The following is a 23,389-nucleotide window of genomic DNA, read 5'->3' as shown; positions in this document are numbered from 1 at the left end:
CTTGACTGGCCTGTTGTAGAGCTCCGACTTCATACTTTGGGAAGAATGTGAATGCTGACTGCACCCCAGGCCTCCTCATATCACCTACATCAGTAACTGACTTTACTAATATCCTTGTGATCGAATAAGAACAAATCTCCACACTACATAATCTAGCTGTACAAATTCGCAGAAGAGTGGCGGTTATTTAAACAGCAAATAGGGACTACATATGGAATAGGATGTAAAAAAAACCCCCCAAAAAACACACATACAAATCTTATGAGATAAGAATGAAAAATTATGCGAATGAGAATAATGGAAAAAAAATAAAGCATAAAGCATATATATAATGTCACGACTACATTACTGAGCAGAAGGAAATGAAAAATATATATATTTTTCCTTTCGATTGCTGAAATCACGAGATAAACTGACAGCGCGTGTTTTGCATTATTAAGCATACACTGAAATGCATGGCACTGATTTGTATGAACTATAAGCCAGTGGGAGGAAAGCTGTCACTGTATCAGCAGTATTTTCCCTCTCCCGAAACTAATAAACAGCTTAGATTTTGGTGTTACTTGTCTGCAGAGTGCACTCGCACAGTTACAGCGGGTTACAACGCCCACAGAGTATCTGCTTCCCATTGATTTTCCTCTGCCATGATGACATTCAAGACCATGTTAGCAGCGCAAACTTCCAGAGAAGAGACGGACATATGAACAATAACATGAAAAAAAGAGTGAAAAAGGCCGAGAGACACACAGAGAGTGAAGCATAGAGAAGGTTTGCAAAGTGGCAGCGGAAAAAAAAAAAACTAGGACGTAAAAGAAATGGACAGAAAGGAGAAGACATTGAAAAGAAGCGAGAGAGCTGTGGATGACGTGGAGACAAGCGATTGAAAGAAAGGATGGGGTAGAGAAGGAATGCTGAGTCGCTGCTTTGGCTGTAGCTGCTGTCCATTCATTAAGCAGCTTGTCAGCTCAGCTTGCACCGCAGGAGACGCACAGGATAGTTTATGTATTGATTGAGCTGCAGGCCCACAGCCATTTTTTTCCTTCAGCGCAACTTAGCATGATGCATAGAGCTTCTACTATAAACTACGCTAGTTTACACAAGCACCCACACACACACACACACCACGGTCACTGACAGGTGGAAATAAATAACACACTAATGCCTTATTTATTTTTGTGACCGCTGGCCTGAATTCAGAAAGAAACATGATATTTGGGGTTGTTTTCAGAAGTACGCTTTTCAACTCTCAAATCTGATTGGTCAGAAGGCTGCAAGGAAGTTGCCAAGAGAATGACGATGTTTATGGGTGCTATGACAAGTAATAACAGGAACCAATGTTTTTTGCAGACATTCCACACCATAAAAAGTATGTCATTTTATTCTTAAATAAATAAGATTTTCATTAGGTGTATATTTAATAAGACACCTTTTTTGGTGATTAGTTTCTTTATAACAGCACTGCATGCGTTTATGGTACAGAGAAACGATAAATATTACAAAGCCTTCTATCCTGGAGTCGTTTCAAATATTACAAAACACTGGCACTGAAGATGCTTTAGTAAAAATTTAGAAGAAATGGATAATATACCTTTCTCTTTTTTTTTCCAACACTAAAATAAAGTTGTTTTTGAGCTAAAAAAAATTGAATGAGTTGTTAATAAAGAAACTACGCCTCTGATTTTCTTTATATCATCTAATATCTAGGTTCCTGTCCTACTGTGTAGACATGCATATATTTGGAATACACTCAAAAATGTATCTAGGATTTCCTTTTCATAGAATTACTGTAAGAAAGGATTCCTATTCAGTTGTATTTCCACGCTTCACCACTAGAGGCAGACATACAGTTTACCAAGCAATGACAAGCTACTTATGACATCACAGTGCACCGTCCTCCATCAAGAGTATAAAAGGCCAAAACACCGAGCAGCAGTCGTCATTGACCAGTGGCCATTCGACATCGTGCAACCTGTCACTCAGCACTGACTATTTAGCAGTGGCCTTTCAGCATGCATTCTGCATCACGCAACCTACCGAACAGCAGCTAACAGAAGAATCACCTCATATACGATCTATTCTATACCCAGTAAAGTTGAGTGTTCTAAATCCTGTACCGTGTTTTTACTGACACGCTGGGGCGAGTACAATCCCTTGATCAGCGCACACCAGACAGTAAAAATCCTTATAACTTCCTAACATTTGTGGTTCAAATGTTAGGAAGTTTTCCTATCCAGCTCGAAGGACCAAATGTTAGGAAGTTTTCCTATCCAGCTCGAAGGACCAAATGTTAGGAAGTTTTCCTCTCTAGCTCAAAGGACCATATAAGGATTTTCACTATCTGGTGTGCACTGATCAATGGATTGTACTCGCCCCAGCGTGTCAGTAAAAACACGGTACAGAATTCAGAACACTCAACTTTACTGGGTATAGAATAGAACGTATATGAGGTGATTCTTGCTGTCTTCTGTATCTGCTGTTCGGTAGGTTGCGTGATGCAAAATGGCCACTGCTAAATAGTCAGTGCTGACTGACAAGTTGCACGATTGGCCACTGGGCAATGACAACTTCTGCTCGGTGTTCTGGCCTTTTATACTCTTAATGGAGGACTGTGATGTCATAGGTAGCTTGTCATTGCTTGGTAAACTGTAAGTCTGCCTCTAGTGGTGAAGCATGGAAATACAACTGAATAGGAATCCTTTCTTACAATTACAGTAAACCAAATACACTATATGGACAAAGGTATCGGGACACCTGACTTTTCCAGCCATATATGGTTCTTTTTCAAACTGTTACCACAAAGTTGGAGGCACAGTTGTATAGGATGACTTTTGATGTGCTAGCATGAAATTTTCCCTTTAGTTGAACTAGCAGACCCAAATCTGCTCTGGTATGGAAGTGCCCCTGTGCACAAATAGAGTTCCATGAACATATGCTTAACATGGGATGGAGTGAAAGATCTTAAGTGGCCAGCTATAGAGTTCTGGTCTCACACCTACTGAACACCTTTGCTGTACCCCAGGCCTCCTCACCTCACCTACATCAGTACCTGACTTAACTAACACCCTTGTGGATAAAATAAGCAAAATTCTCCACAATCACGATCCAAAATCTGGGGAAACACCTTCCCAGAAGAGTGGAGGTTAATATAACAGTAAAATAAAGACAAAAGACAAAGTGTTTCAAAATTTTTGCTTTTATTTCTAGAATAATAGATGCAAGTTGATCTGACAACAACAACAACAAATATTTGCCCAGATTCAGGGTTACTGTTCTAAAACAATGTAGCGACACCTCTAAAACATACAGTAGAGTGTCGAATGCATTTCTGTGATATACTGTACTGTTTTCCTTATGATGCTGTTCATTACGCTGTTAAAAGGTCTCTTACATGGAACGAGATGAGATGAGATCAAATGAAATGGCACGCACGATGAAGAAAATCAATGAAAAGCAACAGAGTGTCCTATTAGTTGATTGATTTTTGGCCTTAATTCAGAAAATCAGTACTCTTTGAACAGATTCGAACACTTCTCAACTTAGCATCTACTAATCAGCAACAAGCATTGCCACTTTTTTTTTTAACTAAACTATTGATGTCAGACAAAATTCCACATTACATATTGGGTTCAGATGAGCTGTTACTAATGTTACTAAAGTACCCCTGTCTCTGATGCGTAGGCTTTACATATTGTAGAAGCCAACTTATAGCTAATTGACTTGCACCAGTGCTCTTTAGCACATAGGCTTTAAATGCAGGACATTCTGGTCCCCAGTACAACATGTGGCAACCTTTCGCCACATTAAACACGGATCAGCGGACTGGAATAAATCATGTGCGGACTCGAATTCAACTTTACATCCAATGTTGTGCCTCAGAAGAGGCTCATTAGGGTGTGTTATTAGCTTCTGTGATCTCATAAGTACACACATACACACCAGGCTTGAGCTTTGTGTTAATCCTGCTGGATTTATGTTGCTGTGTAATTAGTACAACTTGTAATTTGTCCTGTTGCATGCACTCTGTTGTTACGTAGAAGTCACAATCTGAATCCAAGGGGGTTTTTTTTTCCCTCTTTTTAAAAGTCACATCATGCGAAATTCAATTGATGAACGAAGGCATTGTGCTTTATTTTCTTCCTTCTCTTGCATTATTCTTAATGAACGGCGGCGTCGACGGAGAAAGCTCATGGCTAGTTGAGATTCAGGAGATGCTGAGCTTATTTCTTCTTCTCCAGAGCAAGTCATTATTTTTAAAATTTGCCTGATGCAACTTCAGCTCAGAGGACAGCAATTCACTCTGTAATGGTGTCCTAAATTGATAATCCAACTCCTTTACATGCACAGACCCGTGTTGTGATGGGTGTAACTTTAAAGCGTACCCAACCGAATTTCCTCAACAGGGGGAAGATGTTAATAGGTTACATCTGGTTTTATTGTGTGAAAATCCATGTGGCAGTGCTAGCAATAGGAAAAAAAAGCAACATGGTGGCACACTTTGTGTCCAGTGAGTCTAGGTAAAACACTTGTAAATGTGCATAGGGAAAAAAAAAAAATCAATGATGAGGTGGTGTTACTCAGGTATTGTTATTACCCTGAAGCTGATTATTTTCCTGTAAATGCATATCCTGATTGCTTTTATACCAATCAATTTACAGATTATTACTTTATAGCAATTTGCCATGATTTTGAATTTGATTGTCTGTCTATTAGTTTGTCTTTCTGTCCATCTACTTATTTGTATGTACCAAATCCTCTGTCCATCTACTCATTTAATTATGTGTCTGCCATTTTTTCTTTCTGTCTGTCTGTTCATCTTTTCATCTATGTGTTTGTTAGTTGGTCTATTTATCTGTTTATCTATTTTAGATGATGATCAACTCAACTAATTGTCTGTCTGTCCATCTTTATGTTTCTGCTCGTCTATTTATCTGTCTATGTCTATCTATTGATCAACTTGTCTGTCTGTCCATATAGCTGTCTGTTTTGTCATCTACTCATCTACTTACCTGTCCATCTTGTTGCCCGTCAGTCTATTTGCTCATTCGCCTGTCTGTCTGTCTGTCTGTCTGTCTGTCTGTCTGTACATCTACTTAGGTAAACCATATCTACTTGTCTGACTTCTCTGATTTATTTGTCTGTCTGTCTTACCTAATTGTCTTTTTATCTATTTGTATGTTTGTCTGTTTACTCATTTGTCTGTCAATCTAACAATCTGCCATTACATCTGCTCTTCTACTTGTCTGTCTATCTATTTACATGTCCATCTACTTGTTTGACTGCCCGTCTATCCACTTTTGTGCCTGTCCATTTACTCCTATGTCTTTTCAGTCTATTTGCCTACCTGTCTATCTTCTTATTGTCTTTTCATCTGTGAACAAACACGTCTATCCATTTACTGATCCGTCTGTCTGTCCATCAACGCATCCATCATTTCAGCCTGTCTGCCTGTCTGTCTGTCTGTCTGGCGGTCCATTTACCAATACATCCCAAATATTCTGTTTAATTCCACTGAGCATTGTTCAGGTTTGTTTACTGGGAGATTTTTCCTGAAGACTATAATTTTACCAGCTACACTTCATGCATAAAAAAACACCAAACAGTGTCGTTCCCTCTTTTTTTTTCCATTTCTCTTGATCTTTCTCAACTGCTGCATGCTGCACTCTCTTTGAAAAAGCACGGGAGTGCTGCATTTATAATCTTTCTCATTACATGCCACTTATGTGTACACACATGGTTTATTAATGTCCCACACAGGTGCTGTTTTTCCTCACACTGTGATCTGTCATTTGTTTTCCCTCCACCACATGAATGAATCCTGTGTCGTTTTTTTATTTGGCCCGTCGCGAACGTGCAATTTCACTCAAAATAGATTTCAGCGCATTTATAGCAATTTTTCCTTCTAACCTCTTGCAAATGGATTGGACATAAAAAAATGGCTTATGCATTTGAGTTCACTTTTATATAGACTCATGTCAGGGGCAGTAATAATCTGCCACAAATAATCTTTTATCTCATTAATGCAGGAGTCTTGCTTTGGTTTGAGCCATCGTGTCATCATTAGCATGCATAAAAAATGTCGCATTTCCTCCAAGAACCTTTAATTGTAAATAGAGGAGCTGACAATTTTTTAGAGTCTCACAATCCATTTAGTAGCACGTCAGCACTGACTTCTAACAGGGAAGTACTGTAGACTTCTGCAAACATGGTAATCATATTTATTAACCCACCACTCACAATGTCTGTCTATGTACACTATATAGAAAAAGATATTGGGACACCAGACTTGGCCAGCCATGTGAGATTCTCCATGTTCGAGCCACACAACTGCATTTAAAAGCGCATACAAATCTTATGTTCAGGTGTCCACAAACTCGTGCCCGTATATTGTATATTTCTATCCAGACTACAGAACATTTGCCTCTATGCCTATGGTAATCATATGCCAGCAGAAGGTCTTTCCAAGCTTTATTTAAAAAAAACTGAAAATGGATTGTTTCACTGTTTATTTTTCATTACATATTTTTTTTTAAATAAAATGACAAGGCTTTTATTGCTCCAATTATTCAAAAAGTGCCGAACATTATCAACCTCGCAGTAGTATCCAATTAATAAATAAAATATTAGCTCTAATTGAAATTACAGAAACAATTACACTACGGCAAACAGCTTGAAACATTCTCTGGTTTTTGTGGCATTACTTTGGTTTTGCCTCATTAATGCACTATTGTTTTTCAATGATTTTTTTTTTAATATGCCAGTGTTTACAGTGTAATGCGAATTATGCTTGTAGGCTCAGCATATTACAATAATGCTAACACTTACTTCCAGCTCATTCGCATCGGAGCATGGACAATATAATAACTTGCATCACAGCGCTGTTGAATAATTGAATCTGACCGGTCGGAGGGTGTTGATTCATTTTCTGTAACAGCGGATGTGACAGTGGTGCTGGCTGCAAGAATTCTTTTTAAATATTTAATTGCGGATTCAAACGGAAACGAAGTTGAGCAATAAAAACAAGAAAGTAATTAATTGTTTAAGGTGATGTTTCTTCACCTACTAAGTTCAACCCAGCTATGGTAGCTTGGTGGTTCTGTGATTTAAACCAATGGCCTTCCAAGGCAAGGTCCTTAACTACTGAGCTACCAATAATAACAAATGTTTTTGTGAGCCGTTCATCCTAGAAAAAAGCCCAGCTCTAAACATTGAATCTATGAATAACAAGCTTCTACTTCAACATCTTCACAGGTTTTTTCCATTGATTAAGAAAGTCTTGGTTGTACTAAGATTAGGAAAATATGATGGAAAGGATATGATCCTGAAAATACAAAAAACTTTTTGGACTGTTAAAACTGTTAGGATGGCGCTCATTTCATTTGAATGCCATCTATACCTTGTCTTTCAATCTCTTCTTCCTCCTCTACCACACTCATTGGAATCATAGCACAAGAATTTTGTGTATTTTGTGAATTTTGGAGTTTTGAAAATAATGATGCTTGTGATCAAATCTGTTTAGAACAATTACAAAGCTTTCGGACAGTTGTGTCATCTCTGCTGAGGTCAGCTTTGTTCGGAGAAATGTGTCAAATCAATCGAGAGAAGCTTTACGAGAATCGTTTTGCACATTTATATGGCAAATAATAGAAGTGGGACTTGTGTGGCTGTGTTGAAGATTAATCAGCAGAAGCTGAATTGAATGCACTTCATCTAAAATATCAGGCGATTTCTTTTTAAAATAAACCAGGCTTAATGGGTAACTTGATGTGTAAGAGTGACACATAAAGTGTGTTTATTCTGTGTAAAAGTGTTGACCAGCCAGTGGTGAAAAATACCCTTTTATATCTGTGTTTCTAGCAAAATATGCCAGGATCCAGGTACTGTTGACCTTTGAGTTCTTTGTTTTTTGTATAAAATCGAGCACCCTGGAAGCAAGGACTCAAATGTCTAATTCATATTACAGACAAATTGCAAATTATGGTTATTACATCGAGCCAATTAGTTTATATTCATTATAACCACCTTTAGAAAACACCTGTTCATTATTTAGTGCTCAGGAACATCATACTGGCTCGACCTACTCCTGCAAGCAGGCTTTTTGAAGAACTTGAAGAGTGTGTGTGCATGTGTGTGTGCAGTTTCAGCATGAACCGAGTGATCCATCAGCTGGTGAACTGTGCCTTAAACAGAGAACACAATGTGGGAACACACACTTAGAGTAAGGGAGCGTGCTGTTTTTTTGGTTTAAGCTATATTTTCTTGAATTCTTTATATATACATTAACATTTATGGAATTTAGCAGACTCCCTCATCCAAAGCGACATACAAAAATGCTTTGAGTCTCTATCAATGAATTAATCAACACTTGTTCAATATGTTGCAGATTTAGGATACCATCAGCCTAAACTGGAATTGTAGCAAACTTTTTTTAACAAGCATATAAAACAAGTCACCCCTTAAAACAAGTCACCCCTTGCTTATGATTTATTCCTGATGAAATACAAACACCATCAGTGTTTTAAGAATTAAGTCATTTATAAATGCCATCTCATGCAAGAATTTAGTAATCATCCAACTTACAAATGCAATGCTGGTTGGTGGATTAGCTTGAAATTGGCCCAGGCTATCCCACAGGGCAAGCAAAAGCTCCAGTGTGCTACCTAATGATATGCTTTGGTTGCCAGGAAACTGAAAGACTAAAAGCTAACTTAGCTCTGATAGCTAGCATAATTCATTCTAGCTGTTCCATTCTACTGGACATTTCCAATCAGTAAAAACAAATTATTTTATTGCCCCAGGCCTGTTATAAGAATAGTCCAGCACAGCTGGGTTTTGGATGTAGAGTACCGTGACTAAGCTTTTTTTTTTAATTTGCAAACTAGCAGGGCAATATGAAAATGTGGGGGGGGAATTCCCTTGTTGGTCTACTAATTCACAACTTTATTCTATAGCATTGGTCTGGACATGTTCTTGTTAACACTACTGTTGTTGTTGCTGTACTTTTATTTAATGATAGTAGTACAGGTCAAACTTTTTAAAGCAAAGTGCTCTGTGGCTTAGGTGTTGGACCTCTGATTGGCAGGTTATGATTTTAAATCCCAGAACCACTAAGCTGCCATTGCTGGACCTTAACAAGGCCTTTACCCTTAACTGCTCAGTGTATAAAATGTAATAATTTTAATCTTTATCTTATATGATGCACACTTCTGCTATTTGCACTACCATGCACTATCACACTTTATGCACATTACTGATCTGACATATACTCTGTATATTGTGGTTCTCCTTGTTTAATTTGTCTGTATAGTCTCGTATAATGTATATTGTCTTGTATAGTCTTGTCTATAAGCAAAATGTATAATGTCATTTATGTGTGTACTTTTGAGTCACCAATAGTTGGAACAAACTTCCTTGTGTGTGTCAATAACCCTGATTATGACTCTGGTATATAAATGTAAATATACTCAATTTTGTAACCAATGTCAATACTGCTATAATATTTAAAAGTAATAAAAATTAAATTTTGGCATGTTAAATTGACTTTACTCAGGTAAACAGGAATAGAAGTTGTATTTGTGAAGGCTGTACTAAAGTTTTCAAGTCAAGGCAGGTGTTTTTGGAGGCTTTTATTTGTTGGAGGTAGAAAAATTACAAGTTACTGCCTCACAGCACACCTTGACTTACATGCAACCCCAGGTGAGTAGTTGATCTGAAGCAAAGTTTCACAGATGAGTAAGTTTTTAGTCGGGAAGTTCAGTAAGAATCAGGAGCAAATGGCTTTTTGGCTCCAACTCAAATATCACGCAACAGGAAGCTTTGGGTCCTTTATGTGGGAGCCCTGTGGTGCTCAGATGGTCATGTTTTGCTCTCTGAAGAGGGAAAAGATGAAGGACTGGTCACACAACAGATTTTTGCATAGTGTAAGTCAGTTGAAAGTTTCCTAGCATGGTGCTTTTGGCAGGTTTGTCCATCTCATGCTGATTATCACCAGAGCTTATAATGCCTTCAAACTCCTGCTGTCATACACCCACACTCTCACAAGACCGTTAGTGGTTTAAACTTAAATGACGGTGGTCAGGCAAGAAGAGAACGTCGTGAAAAAAATTAAAAGAAATACGCCCAGGTCATAGATCCTCGTCGTGTTTTGATTAACTTTAGACAGCTGAATACGTTTACATAGATTAAAAGAAGCTGGGAGCATTCCTGCAAGGCTCCTTAGCATGAGAAAACATTGAACATGAAAGAACCCGTGTATTGTTACCCCTAGATTCCAGAGGAATCTCCCAAACTGGGAATGTTACAGGAGACTCCTTATCCCTGCAAAGAAATTTCAATGCTGCCCAACGTAAACATTGAAACCCAATTGTTGAATTTGCATTCATATCGGCGGCAGCCGTCAGAGCCGTCAGGACAATGATCAAGTTTAAATTTAGGCAGGCTTGAAAAAATAATACTGGACACCCGTTTTCTAGTTATTTTATTTTTGTTATGGTAATAATAGTTTAAGGATTAAAAACTTTCTCTCTTAGGCTTTTCCAAGGTGTTATGGGGTTCATTTATATTCCTGATCAAAATACTCTTCAAATGTATTATAATTTAAATCACATTGTATATTAAATCTGATTTTGGCGATTTATTTAGCATGTGATGGTTTTCATGACAGCAGATTATTGGAGAAATTCAGCTTGGTTACTGACGATTCTGGAATCAGGGATTTACACTTTTTGTGCTTAAGTTTATGTTAGTTTCTGTTTTGCTTTCTGGTTTGCCTGATGTTTGACCTACAATACTCACCTTCAAGATCATTTCTGGCACCAACTTAAATATACTCGAATTTTACACCTGTGTTCCTGCCTCAACTCGCTGCACTTCATGCCACATCGAGCTGCTGCTCTACTTTTACTCATGGGAAACTTTAAATATACAGTATATATAAAAAATTATGGTTGGGAATAGATAAAGACTGTGCTTTGTTCTTATAATAGCACTTTATCACCAAACCACAGAACATAAAATTAACATAAAATTAAAACACCTTTGAGAGGATTTTGTTCAGTGGCTGTGTTTTTAAGGAGAAAAAATTGACTTTGGCAAAGAAAACACGGGAGGATGAAGGTCCAGGATGAAAAAATATTATCTATCTATCTATCTATCTATCTATCTATCTATCTATCTATCTATCTATCTATCTATCTATCTATCTATCTATCTATCTATCTATCTATCTATATTCTGGCTCACTGCCACATCTGCAACGTTAATATAGTTTTATTACACCTTCTTATAGCACTAATGTTCTTACTGTGATTGGAAAGCGAGCGAGACAGAGAGCAGACGTGACAGGTATAGGCACTTACGGTGATTAGTATTTCTGCTAGCCTGAATAAAAGACGTGAGAGAGAGGTAGGAGTGTCGGAGGCATCACAGGTTCTAATGAGCGATGCTGCGTTAACTGATTACTTTTCCTCTGAACATTTTAATCACGTAGAGTTTATTTCTTGCATTTTCTATGTCGATCATTTACCAAGTACATCATTGTCCAGTGAATCTGTATAATTACATAGTCCTGCTGTCCTGCATTTTGTGTGTGTGTGTGTGTGTGTGTGTGTGTGTCCAGGTCAATATATCTGCAGTTCCATATTTCATAAGAAATGAGAAACTGGCCTGTAGCTTCCAATCATCGCTGGCCTTCTGTTCAGTTCAGCTAAAAACACACACACACACACACACACACACACACACACACATGCACACACACTTGGATAGCAGGCTTGCTTATCTGAGAAAATGCTTTACCATGGTAACAAGACCGATTCGACCCTGACTTTTTTTTTTTTTTATCAGTCTGTAATTCATGTTAATAAACAGCTTTTCTCCAAATATTGCACTGCACATCAACAACCATAAAAAACCCTTTCAGTTGGGAAGGCGCATTTCCGTTACACTTCATCCAGTCTGACGAGTAACCATTCGAACCTGAATCTCCCAATTAGTAGTAACTTAACTGATATATCTCTTTTAATGACATTTAGTGACTTTTATTTTCACTATTAATGTTAAATCATACAAGTGCTGTACAGATGATGACTCCTGATGCATTATGACCTTTAGACTCCAACACAATGATTTACCAACATGGTAGAGTACATTTTGCATTGGCAAGTCCCCGGGTTTTTCCCCTCCACAGACCTGACTGATGATGTTAAGAATGGATGCATTGGTTGGTGAACATCATACCACCTCATCAATGGTTATTTGTACAGGGGGCAAAAAATGCAAATGTTTAATAATATTATCTATAAAATAATTTCTCCTCGCTAAACTGTTTCTCAAGCGTGTTCTCTCAGCACCACTGCTGTTACAGTATGTGAATATGACATACTACAACGCTACAGAGACCGAGGCCTGTCCTGAGAGTCACACATATAGATTAACATGGCAGAGGTAGAGCTGCATCTTCCTGGAGTCAGAACATGAAAAGAAAGTCTGGCAGTACAAAAGCCTGTTTGTGAGAGGGCCATGCATTAGAAGTCAGAAGGCACTTAAGTACATTTATGATTTGCTGTCTGTCTGAACCAAAGAAATAAAACCGAACTATCTGTACCATACTCCGTCTCAATCAACTTCATAGTTGGGTCATCAGGGCATTGACCAGGAAGTTGGTTGTCTCAATTTTGTGGGCTGTCTCAATCGAAAAATCCTTACAGTGCACACAATCTCTCAATGCACCACAAAAACCAGGGAGAATCGATAGTCAGTGGAACTGACATTGAATTTTCTGTGGCCTTACAGACTTAAAAACATATGACAGTCAAACAGAAAAGCTAAGTTTGTCAATCAATGTAAATAGCTTGTTATCACTGTTGTAGCACTTAACCGATTATTTACCATAGTGGTTAATGTTATTTGACCTTCAATATACAGTATGTTTGATTCATAATTGTTTAAATATTTACTAGCTAGTATACAATTACGCTTGAAGTACAATGATAAAACGCATGTTTGACAAAGAAAATGTATATGATTTTAGATGTATAGGTTTCTCCATTAACTACATTTTGGTTAGTCATGTTGCTGGAAATTAACCCCCTTAATGTCCCAATGTGTAGTATACCAGGGTCCTTACCAGTGTACATTATATTATCAATCACAAATCTAGAGAGCTTATCTGAGATTTTCTTTTAGATATTAAACAATGTACATAATATATTTTGAGACTTGTGCTGGTATTTCTATAATTTTCCATATAAAGCTTGCTTTTTTTGTGCTATGAAAAACATCTTGAGCTTCATTTCTGTTTTTGTGAATAAATTTTTACATCTTTGCAGTCTTTTTTCAGCCAAAAATAAAAGTTTAGAAGTTTACCATGTTATTGTTCTTAGTAACAGACGTTCATTAGTGATTCTTTGACCCAGTACCACTCAGATAGCATCGGTTCCATCATTATGTTCACAGACCGCAAACATGTTCACATGCCATCTTAAATTATGAAACATGAAGTCATGTGACAAGTTGCATCACTCACATTTCCTGCTGCTCTGGGCTTTTTGTACACGCACTAAAGTCCGATTCAATTAAAATCGAACCCCTAGACCGCAGTTTCTTCCCCTGCATTAGATATCACTAACCCTGGAGCACGTTCAGATTTGAATCCAGCTTTAACACTCAACCATAAAGACTCAGGAAATGAACCCTTACAGATAATGGCAAAAAAAAGAGATGTCTTTCGGAAAACTGGGATTTTGAGTAAACCATGGCCACATCCAATTAATAGCCTGCCACCCAATATAGACTGAGAGTTCAGTATTCAATATGGCTGTATTAGAACAATATATCATGCGATCATTACTAGAATGAGAATGTGTTATTGGAAATGTGATTCGATTCTGGTAAATGAACTCAATTACCTATTATTTTGTGTTAATATTTCGACCGAGCATTCGCCACTGATCAGCCATGAGATATAGTGAAAGATGAAAATGTGCCAGTGCTGATGGTGTTGTTGATTGCATTGGCTGCTCTCTCCGCTTCGAGTCGATTGTTCTGGCCCGACATTGACCTCACTCTGAACTGAGGTTATCTGCTGTCGCTTTGAGAGGTATACATTGATATTGCGGTTGATTTGCGGTGCAGTTTTCATCTCTCTTTCTCTCTCTCCTTCTCTTACACACACATACACACGATCACAGTTATATACCTCTCTGGAATGGTCTATAAGGGGTGGAATAGTGAAATAGTAAAAAAAGAATCAACAGTATGATAACCCAACATCCGAATAGATCAACTGACAGAACTTTTAAAAGAATATTATATTAGACTGTCATGAATGGTAGAAAACTATATTTTTGGTATGTTCTTTTCTATTTTTTATTAAATAGGATAAAATTGGGTTAGGGTTAGGGTTAGGGTTAGCGTGTTTCATAAGCGTGTTCTCTCAGCGCCACTTCTGTTACAGTACGTGAATATGACGTATCACAACACTACGGAGACCGAGGCCTGTCCTGAGAGTCACACAGAGTATGGATTACCATGGGAGAGGTAGAGCTGCATCTTCCTGGAGTCAGAACATGAAAAGAAAGTCTGGTTTTATGTCATTTATTTATTTATTTTGCACTTTAAAAGCCTGTTTGTAAAAGGGCCACGCATTAGAAGTCAGCCGGCACTTAAGTACATTTATGATTTGCTGTCTGTTTGAACCAAAGAAATGCAACCAAACTATCTGTACCATACTGAATTGCATAGCATTGTATTTTTTTCCCATTGCATCGTATTGCATTGAATCGCATTGTGTTGAATCAAATCGAAATCCGATCGCACTGCAACGTAATGGGGTGAATCGTATCACATCACAGCGGCAGCTGCTTCATATGTAGCTTTAATGTATCGTTTCATTGGCTATGCATTGAGATGTGAATCACAACGGCTTCAGTTATGGAGATGCGCTTCCCTAACGCACACATACGCAAATATAAACAAGCCAACAGAATGTTACAACCGAACACAAAGAAAACCAAACTCAAATATTGTCACTAATTAAACCAGGTGTGAGTCATTATGATTTAATAAGTCATTGATATAAATCATAAGTCATTATAAGTCACTGTGATTTGGAGAGAAGTTCATTTGCACCCTAAACCAGCAAGTTGTCATGAAGATTTTTTGCTTCACTTCACATCCAGTATCACTTCTAATCATGACAGAAAGTCACTCATGCTCCATGCAAATAAACAATTAACCCCTGTTCATAACTCCTATCTAAAGTGCCTGTGGTGTCAGAAGCTAATTTTCTGCTAAATTAGCCTCAGCTAGGAGAAACACATGCATTCATGGAGCTGAGTGGTGGTAGTGGTGGTCATAGTGGTGGATGGGGAAGTGGGTGCTATTGCATTTATCTCTCTCTCTTGTGCCCCTGTCTAATTTCTAACGATAATGATTGTGTTCAGCAATAACATCAGAGCGGTATGAAGCATTATCGTTCGTGATTTATGAACCGAGCTGGAAATGAACTTGAGTCTTAAAGGGGAAAAAAAAGCTTTATTGGCCTCGGGAGTTTGAAGAAAGCTGGAAATGTCAGAATAATTAAAGAGACCAATTGATTTTGGGAGTCTCTGAAGACGGAGTGATTTAGCAGCAGCTTCAGTCCAGCCAACGGATCAAGTTTAATGTCCTGAAAAAAATAAATCTGAACTGCTTGTATTTTTATCGGATTTGGAAAATGAATCATTGTTTTACTTCTTTGTATCACAGCAATATTTTGTTGAACAAATAATGACACATTTACATACATTATATGAACAAAATCATTGAGACATCTGACTTTTCCAGCCATACAGTACTGTGTGTGCTTCTTCCACACACTGTTAGCACAAAGTTGGAGGCACACAATTTTTATAGGATGTCTTGTTGTACTTCATGTACATTTTTTACATGAGTTGAAGTCTTCTGAGTAACCCTGCTATAGAGCTATGACCTCAATGCCTTTAGGATTATTTGGAACGCTGACTGCACCCCAGGCATCCTACATCAGCACCTGACTTTCCTAATGCCCTTGTGGCTAAGCGAGCACAAATCTCCACAAGCACACTCAAAAATCCTTTTCTGGAACAGGTTTGGGCCTCCTAGTTCAAGTGAAGGAACATTTTCATGCTACTGCATCAAAAAATTACATCCTATAACATTGTGTGCCTCCAACTTTGTGGTAACATTTAGGGAAAGAACCACATAAAGTTTAAAAAAATCATGTGTCCCAATACTTTTTGTCTATAGAGTGTAATATAAGTCACTGTAAAAATATTTTTGACTCTTTTTCACATTTTAAATATAGATTATTTTCTTTTCTTTTTTTTGGGGATAAACTGTACAGAATTTGTTCATGTGGCTTTGGCTTTATAATACGTTATAATAAAATGTAATGTTGTTACACATGAATATTATATCATACCATTTTTTTTATTCTTATTATAGTATGATTACATGTTTGAGCTTTAAGTAATAGCTATTATGTATTATGTTCCAGAACTAATAAAACCAGACAGTTTGCGGTCACGGACTCGGCTGTTTAAATTTTTACTATTTTTACTATTTTAATATAATGATCATTTTCCTCATCATCAACTGTAATATCCTGCAATTTAACATTGTAAAAATTAGCGTGTTAAGAACAAATTTATTTTAACTGCACTAATTGTATTAAAGCGTGATTAATGCAGCGTGCATTCTTATTAAAAAATATAAATAAATATATATATATAAATTGGAATGAAAACCTTCATTTTAACCGTTTATTCAAAACGTCCACCCATTGCTTAGATATGAAACAGAAATAAACTCCATTGAAAATGTTTTTTTAAATCACTAAGCATATGTTTTGAATATGTCTTAAATCAAGCACCAAAATCCGCCATGGTGCACACATCCGGCAATTAAAACCATCCTTGTGGAAACAGCAAAAGTTTGGTGTCTTGATGATTTACGATTACGATTGACGATCTTGATAGTATCAGTTTGGTGTCTTGATGATTTACGTCATTTAAAACACCATAAATACTTTAAAACATTTACAGGAATATTTTGTCTTCATGCTCTATGTTCAGTCTGGTGTCACTAATAATGTACATACATTTTAATAATTCATCCCTTTATATATATATATATATATATATATATATATATATATATATATATATATATATATATATATATATATATAAATTTGTCTCATTGTCATGAGTTAACTCATAATGATTTGCAACTTAATTCCACATTTTTATCTGTTCTATATGTACCTTAAATTAAAACTTTGCAGCTTTTACACATAAACTTGTGTATTCAATGTAAAGAAGCCGTGCTTGGAGCTGGAAACAGCATCAACATTGCAGGCTATTTCTCCTAATATATGAGTCCCATTTGGAAGGCAATGGTTTCCTACAGTAGGAAATATGTTCAACCGGGCGTGTCGGCTGTCTCTATCTCCCCCATATTACATTGTGTAATGTTTTTTTGGTATGGGCATGCACCATAATTGTAGAGCACTCCATTTTATCCGGCGTCGATGGCGCCGTCGACCGCCGCGGTATAATTATTAGAAATGTTACAGCTGCTGTTTCGGATACAGCTGTGCACGTCTTTTGTTTTTGCCCCTTCCTTTGTTACGAGCACTGGCTTTACCCACACCAAACACACACTCACACACACAAACACAGTGTAATGCTTATCATCATTGCTTTCATCATTACCAGCAAACCACAAGGGCTGTGAAGCAGGTGTTAGTTGTGGGGTTAGTTGTGTTTCTCTAATTAGACACTCTTAATCACCTCAGGGCCTTGCTGTACACATGACGTGTGTGAGTGTTTATTTCTGATCCCATTTCACTTTTTGTATGTGTGTGCATTGTAACTTTATATAGCTGTATCGGTGTGTTTCACTGTATTACATACAGTTAGTTCTATTTTATTCTCCAAATGTATTAAATTTGCCATACGTGTGATTATCTGGGCAAGGCACAGGAAAGAGAGTATCAAAAAGGCTGGGAATAAAGAACAGGCTTAGAGATCACATTTCCGGATAAAGGAAGGAGGCTATCAGCTCAAGCACCCACCTTCTAACAGCATCTCTCTCTCTCTCTCTCTCTCTCTCTTATTCTCTTTCTGCTGCCTGGAGTCTAATCTCCTCTCTGTTCTCATGGTTGTAATAATTTCGGTTTTGCTTACCTGCCTCTTTACGGATGCCTACTTTAGTGGTGGGTGGTATGCCGGAGGAAACGTTCACACCCCTCTTCTGTGACAAAGACAGATGTTCAGCCATAATGCACTTAAACAATGCAGGCTTCAGTCTCAAACCTGTAAATACAAAAAATATTATGATAAAAAGTTGCAAGACAAAGAAATCTTGAGTGATTTGTAATGCAGTATTAATTACATTTTTGGTTCATTTAGTTTGTTTTTCTGGTGAACATTTGTTTCTGGATTGTTCAATGGGCAGATTGCCTTTAGTCATTCTTAGTTTGAAGTTCCACAATGCATATAATTAAAGAATAAACTGTTATGCAGTTATAGGAAAAAAATCAATGTTAGGGTGCTTTTTCCAATAGTTACTCAGCTCAATTTTTTTATTGCTCTTATACGATCTGGTGTATGTAGGCTTCTTATAGAGTTTGCCATTATAAAGTCTAAAATTTGTCTTTCAAAGAACAACATGATATACATTCCAACATTTATAGCTACTAATATTATATAAATCTTAATTTTCAAGTCTTCAAAAGTAGAAAATTTGTGAAGTGTTCTTACTTACACTATAACAGCTATATAACAGCTATCCCACACCAAGAATCCTTTGTCACGACTGCTTCAAAACACTGGTGGAAATACAGTGGAAGCTGCTATGGAAAATAATTTTTTTTATCTGTATAGCAATTTTAACAATGGACATTGTCTCAAAGCAGATTTACAGAAATAAATAGATTACAAATATAAATTTTAAATTCATAAATTTATCTCAATAAGTTTATCCTTCAAGAAAGATCCAGTGGCGATAATGACAAGGAAAAACTGCCTTAGATGTTATAATAAAGAAACCTTACATAGGAACCAGACTCAAAAGAGGACCAATTGCTCATCAAGGTGACACCAAAAGTCGATTCATTATAGTTATCATTGTACATAATCTTTGTTGAGGTTGTCAACTGTTCACTGATGGACATAACATGGGCAAAACTATAAAGGGGCCCTTGAGTGGAACGGTTTTCTCGTGTATATATACACACTGTATTTTTTTAGATTGTTGATAGTAAGATTATATACTATATACATCCCATAACACTTCCTATTTACTGTTATAATAATCTCCACTCTTCTGGAAAGATGATTCGTTAGATGTTGGGGTGTGGTTGTAGAGATTTGTGTTCATTCAGCCACAATGGTTTTAGTAAAGTAAAGTCAGATACAGTCTGTATCTTTCACATGCTGTTCACTGACTAGTGATATCAGCGATATTTACATATCTAATAAACCCTCAGAACGCATGTGGTTTGGAAGACCTTCCTCCTGTCATCTAATGAAGTTTCTTCTTGCCATGTTGTCACTCACTCAGTAGGTAGCTAAAACTACATCCGATATTGCCGTAAACCTGCTTCGTCATCATGTCTCTTGTCATAGAAATTAAACTGCACTCAAATAAATTATGTTAGGACTGTGATGTTTGATTTTTTATAGTTTATAGTGTATGATACAGTACACTAAGGGAGTGATGCAGCAAAGAATTAAGTTGCAAATACATTTCTATACATGACATATGATGAAATATACATCTGGAGGTGGAAATGATGTGCTTGTCTGAAAAGCTTGCAGCATAAAAGGCAGTGCCGCGTCAAGGTAAAGTGATGCAAGTCGAGAGTCATATACAGCACTGCATTGCAAAACACAATAATTACAGAGAACCAGCAGCTGTAAGTATAAACGTGCAGCCTGATCATGCAGATAACATGCTGAAATAATAAGTATCACTGTAAAAAAGAGTAAGCACATATAAACCATACAGATATAAGGACGACATCAGGAAGAACACTTACGAGAGGTAAAGGAGGTCAGCTATGAAAGATATATGCAATAAAAGCGCCAGCGAGGATAGTGTGGGTATATTTTTTTTTAGGCAGCAGGGGGGTTGAGTCTATGTGATGAGTGACTGGGTTCATCCACAATGCTGGAGGCATTCTGGATGCAGGGTTTGTGCTAAATGGAGGCGAAGAAAAGAAAAAAAAAAGCCCAGAATAAAGTTCTGAGCCATTTTCTATTGCAAGGCCTGGTGGTTTGAGACAATGTATTTTCCTTATCTGACACTGTTCCTGCTGGTCAGGCTCTGTAGTACCACTGAAACACTAATAATAAAAAAATAATAACAATACAAGGTAATGATGTAAAAAGAAAAAATACACTGCACCATGCTGAGGGTTTGGATTGTGTTTGTGCTTGCAGACCAGTGCTGTGCTGTGCTCCGGAGGTTGCGCGCTGTTGGCTGTCAGCTCGCTGCTGGCCATCATCACCATCTTCCTGCCCGGTGGAAACTGTGAGAGGAAGATCTGCACACTGGCTGGATACATGCAGATGGCTGCAGGTTAGTATACAGTCACCTTCCGCATCACATCAACTGTTTTTTATAGCTAACAGACACTAATTAGCATTATGCAAATTTTGGAAGGGGGTTATTTGTAGCGTTATGACCTGATTAGGCCTGGACAGAGTTTTAAGTAGTTCTGGGCAACAACTGCTTTGTGAGTGCTTATTTACTAATTTATGAAAGCTCATTTATAGTATAACCGTCTTTTAGCAATCTGGCCAACCTGGACACAGGTGTTGCTCATTTTTAGCGGAAGGGAGGTAATGAGGTGCTCAGAGAAGTCACCAGATGCTGTCATTGTCTAATATGTATATTCATTTCATCCTCACAATCGTTTGCATTAAAGAAATAAGTTGCATAAAAAGAGAAATAATGAACAAAAATATCTATTGATGATTGATGCACTTTTACTACCTCCAAAACTGATGCCGATGCAATTCGCATCTTGAATCGTAGCAAACAAAACGATTCATTAAAGATACATATAAAGCAGCTACCGATGCGATACGATTTACCCCAGTTACGATGCAGTTTTATATATTTGGTTTAGACCAACAGCAAATCATAAATTTACTTAAGTACCTTTTGACTTCTAACGCATGGCCCTTTGGTAGTGGTGCTGATCGCTTGAGAAACAGTTTAGCGAGGAGAAATAAATCTACATATAAAATATTAGTAACATTTGCATTTACATTTACATTTGCGGCATTTAGCAGACGCCCTTATCCAGAGCGACGTACAAACGTGCTTTAAATCTCTAGTAGTGAATAAATCTACACTGGTACGCAAGAATACAAACTCAATATAAATATAACTCGAATTCTACAAACTTGGAAAGTGCTAATTTAGGTATTTCAGGAAGAGGTAGGTCTTTAGTCGTCGCTTAAAGAAAATCAGGGACTCTGCTGTACGGACATCTAGGGGAAGTTCATTCCACCACCTCGGTGCCAGAACAGAGAAGAGCCTTGAATTGTACTTACCTCTCATTCTGAGAGAAGGTGGTACCAGTCGAGCAGTGCTGGAGGATCTCAGACAGCGTGGTGCAGTGCGAGATGTGATGAGGTCACTGAGGTAAGATGGTGCTGGTCCATTTTGGCCTTGTAGGCAAGCATCAGTGTTTTGAATCTGATACGTGCAGCTACTGGAAGCCAGTGAAGGGCGCAGCAGTGGGGTGGTGTGGGAAAACTTGGGCTGATTGAACACAAGTCGTGCAGCTGCGTTTTGGATCATTTGCAGTGGACGAATAGCGTTCAGGGGAAGACCTGCCAGCAGAGAGTTGCAGTAGTCCAGTCTTGAAATGACAAGAGACTGAACAAGCAACTGGGCAGCCTGTATGGACAGAAATGGTCGAATCCTTCGGATGTTATAGAGAAGAAATCGACAAGAACGAGCAACATTAGCGACATGTGGGAAAAAAGACAGTTCATTGTCCATAGTTACCCCAAGGTTACGAGCAGTGGCTGAAGGGGAGAGCAGAGAGTCATGAAGTGTTATTTGTAGATCTTGACCTGGAGATGAATCACCTGGAAAATGTACTTATTATTATTGGTCACTTTCTAAATAATAAAAGTAAAGCGCATTTACTAATAATTATATATAATGCATGAATGAAATGGCCATGAACTGAATCATTTTCTTTTATTCCTTTTACATTTTGACAAGAAGAGACATTAAAATAAAGAACAAAGACATGCACTGGTGGAACAAACAATGGGGATCAGTAATTAGTCAGTGAGAACAATGTTGATTAAGGATAGGTTGTTAGGAAGAATGGTGATAAGGGATTTTATCTATCTATCGATCACTAGCTGTCATTTGGACAGGGTTGCTCCTGAGGCTAATATGCTGCTGTGGGTGCCAATTGAGTTTGGATATCGGTTAGCAAATGGGAAAACAATGGACAGGAATCAATAGTGGTCAGTGATTAGTCATTGAAAACAATGTTAATTAGAGATCGGGAAAAATGTTGATCAGTGGTTAGGAGCATTGATTGGTTGGGGGAAAACAATGGCAAACGGTGATTAGCCATTGGGAATAATGTCACCAAATCTGCTAAATGTAAAAAAAATCTAGACACAATTGTTTTGATGCTATGATCTATGCTGAATTTAGTCTAAGACTCTTTTAAACATCACTTTTAAAAACACAGTACAATCCCACAATTCAGACTTCCAGCTCTTGCCAGAGAGTTTTGTATGTTTTATTGCTGAATCTGCCAAAGTACTGGCTCCATCTACAAAAAAAAGTGTTCGATTTGCTTTTAAAGATGTCGTGATACCTTTTTTTGTACTCTTGTAACTATTTCTTGCTCTGTCCAAGTGAGAATTATCAGCTTGGGAGCCATTTAAATGGATTTTTCTTTCTAGAAGATTGGAAACTTTCCAGTTTTCACTTGGTCATAAACGTTTAGGAATAACACGACATTGAAATATTGGTATCCCAGTTGTTTTACTCTCTAATGCTGATACCTTCAACCAGCATCCACTGATCGAATCACAATGTTCTCCTTTCAGCCGCCAAACACTAGCTTGCAATTTGATTAGCTTTGATGTGATGTTCTAAACTGGAGCCCTGGTCTAGCTTGTTTTTTTTTTTTTTGCACTCTGGAAACAAAAGACTTGTTGGCAAATAAATGATGTTATTATCAATCCAAGCACAGCATGTCACACAAATCAACAAGCACTTGTGATGAGTTGCCGGTCATTTCACCACCATTTTGGCACCTGATCGAGTCTTATCACCGTAAATATCACTGTGATACTCAGAACTCAACAAACCTGAC

General features: G+C 37.5%; 1 protein-coding gene across 2 annotated transcripts in view; it reads left to right on the top strand.

Moving 5' to 3' along the window:
- Window positions 1-23,389, top strand: part of LOC124379127 (transmembrane protein 211) — a 122,086-nt gene that overhangs the window by 14,441 nt on the left and 84,256 nt on the right. For both annotated transcript variants that reach the window (XM_046839244.1, XM_046839245.1), the window contains exon 2: window positions 20,466-20,604. In XM_046839244.1, the coding sequence (XP_046695200.1) occupies window positions 20,466-20,604 (139 nt within the window). The remainder of the gene's footprint in view (window positions 1-20,465; window positions 20,605-23,389) is intronic.

The sequence above is a fragment of the Silurus meridionalis genome, chromosome 25 (assembly GCF_014805685.1).
Source record: "Silurus meridionalis isolate SWU-2019-XX chromosome 25, ASM1480568v1, whole genome shotgun sequence".
Lineage (NCBI taxonomy): Eukaryota > Metazoa > Chordata > Actinopteri > Siluriformes > Siluridae > Silurus > Silurus meridionalis.
This window is presented reverse-complemented; position numbering and strand designations above follow the sequence as displayed.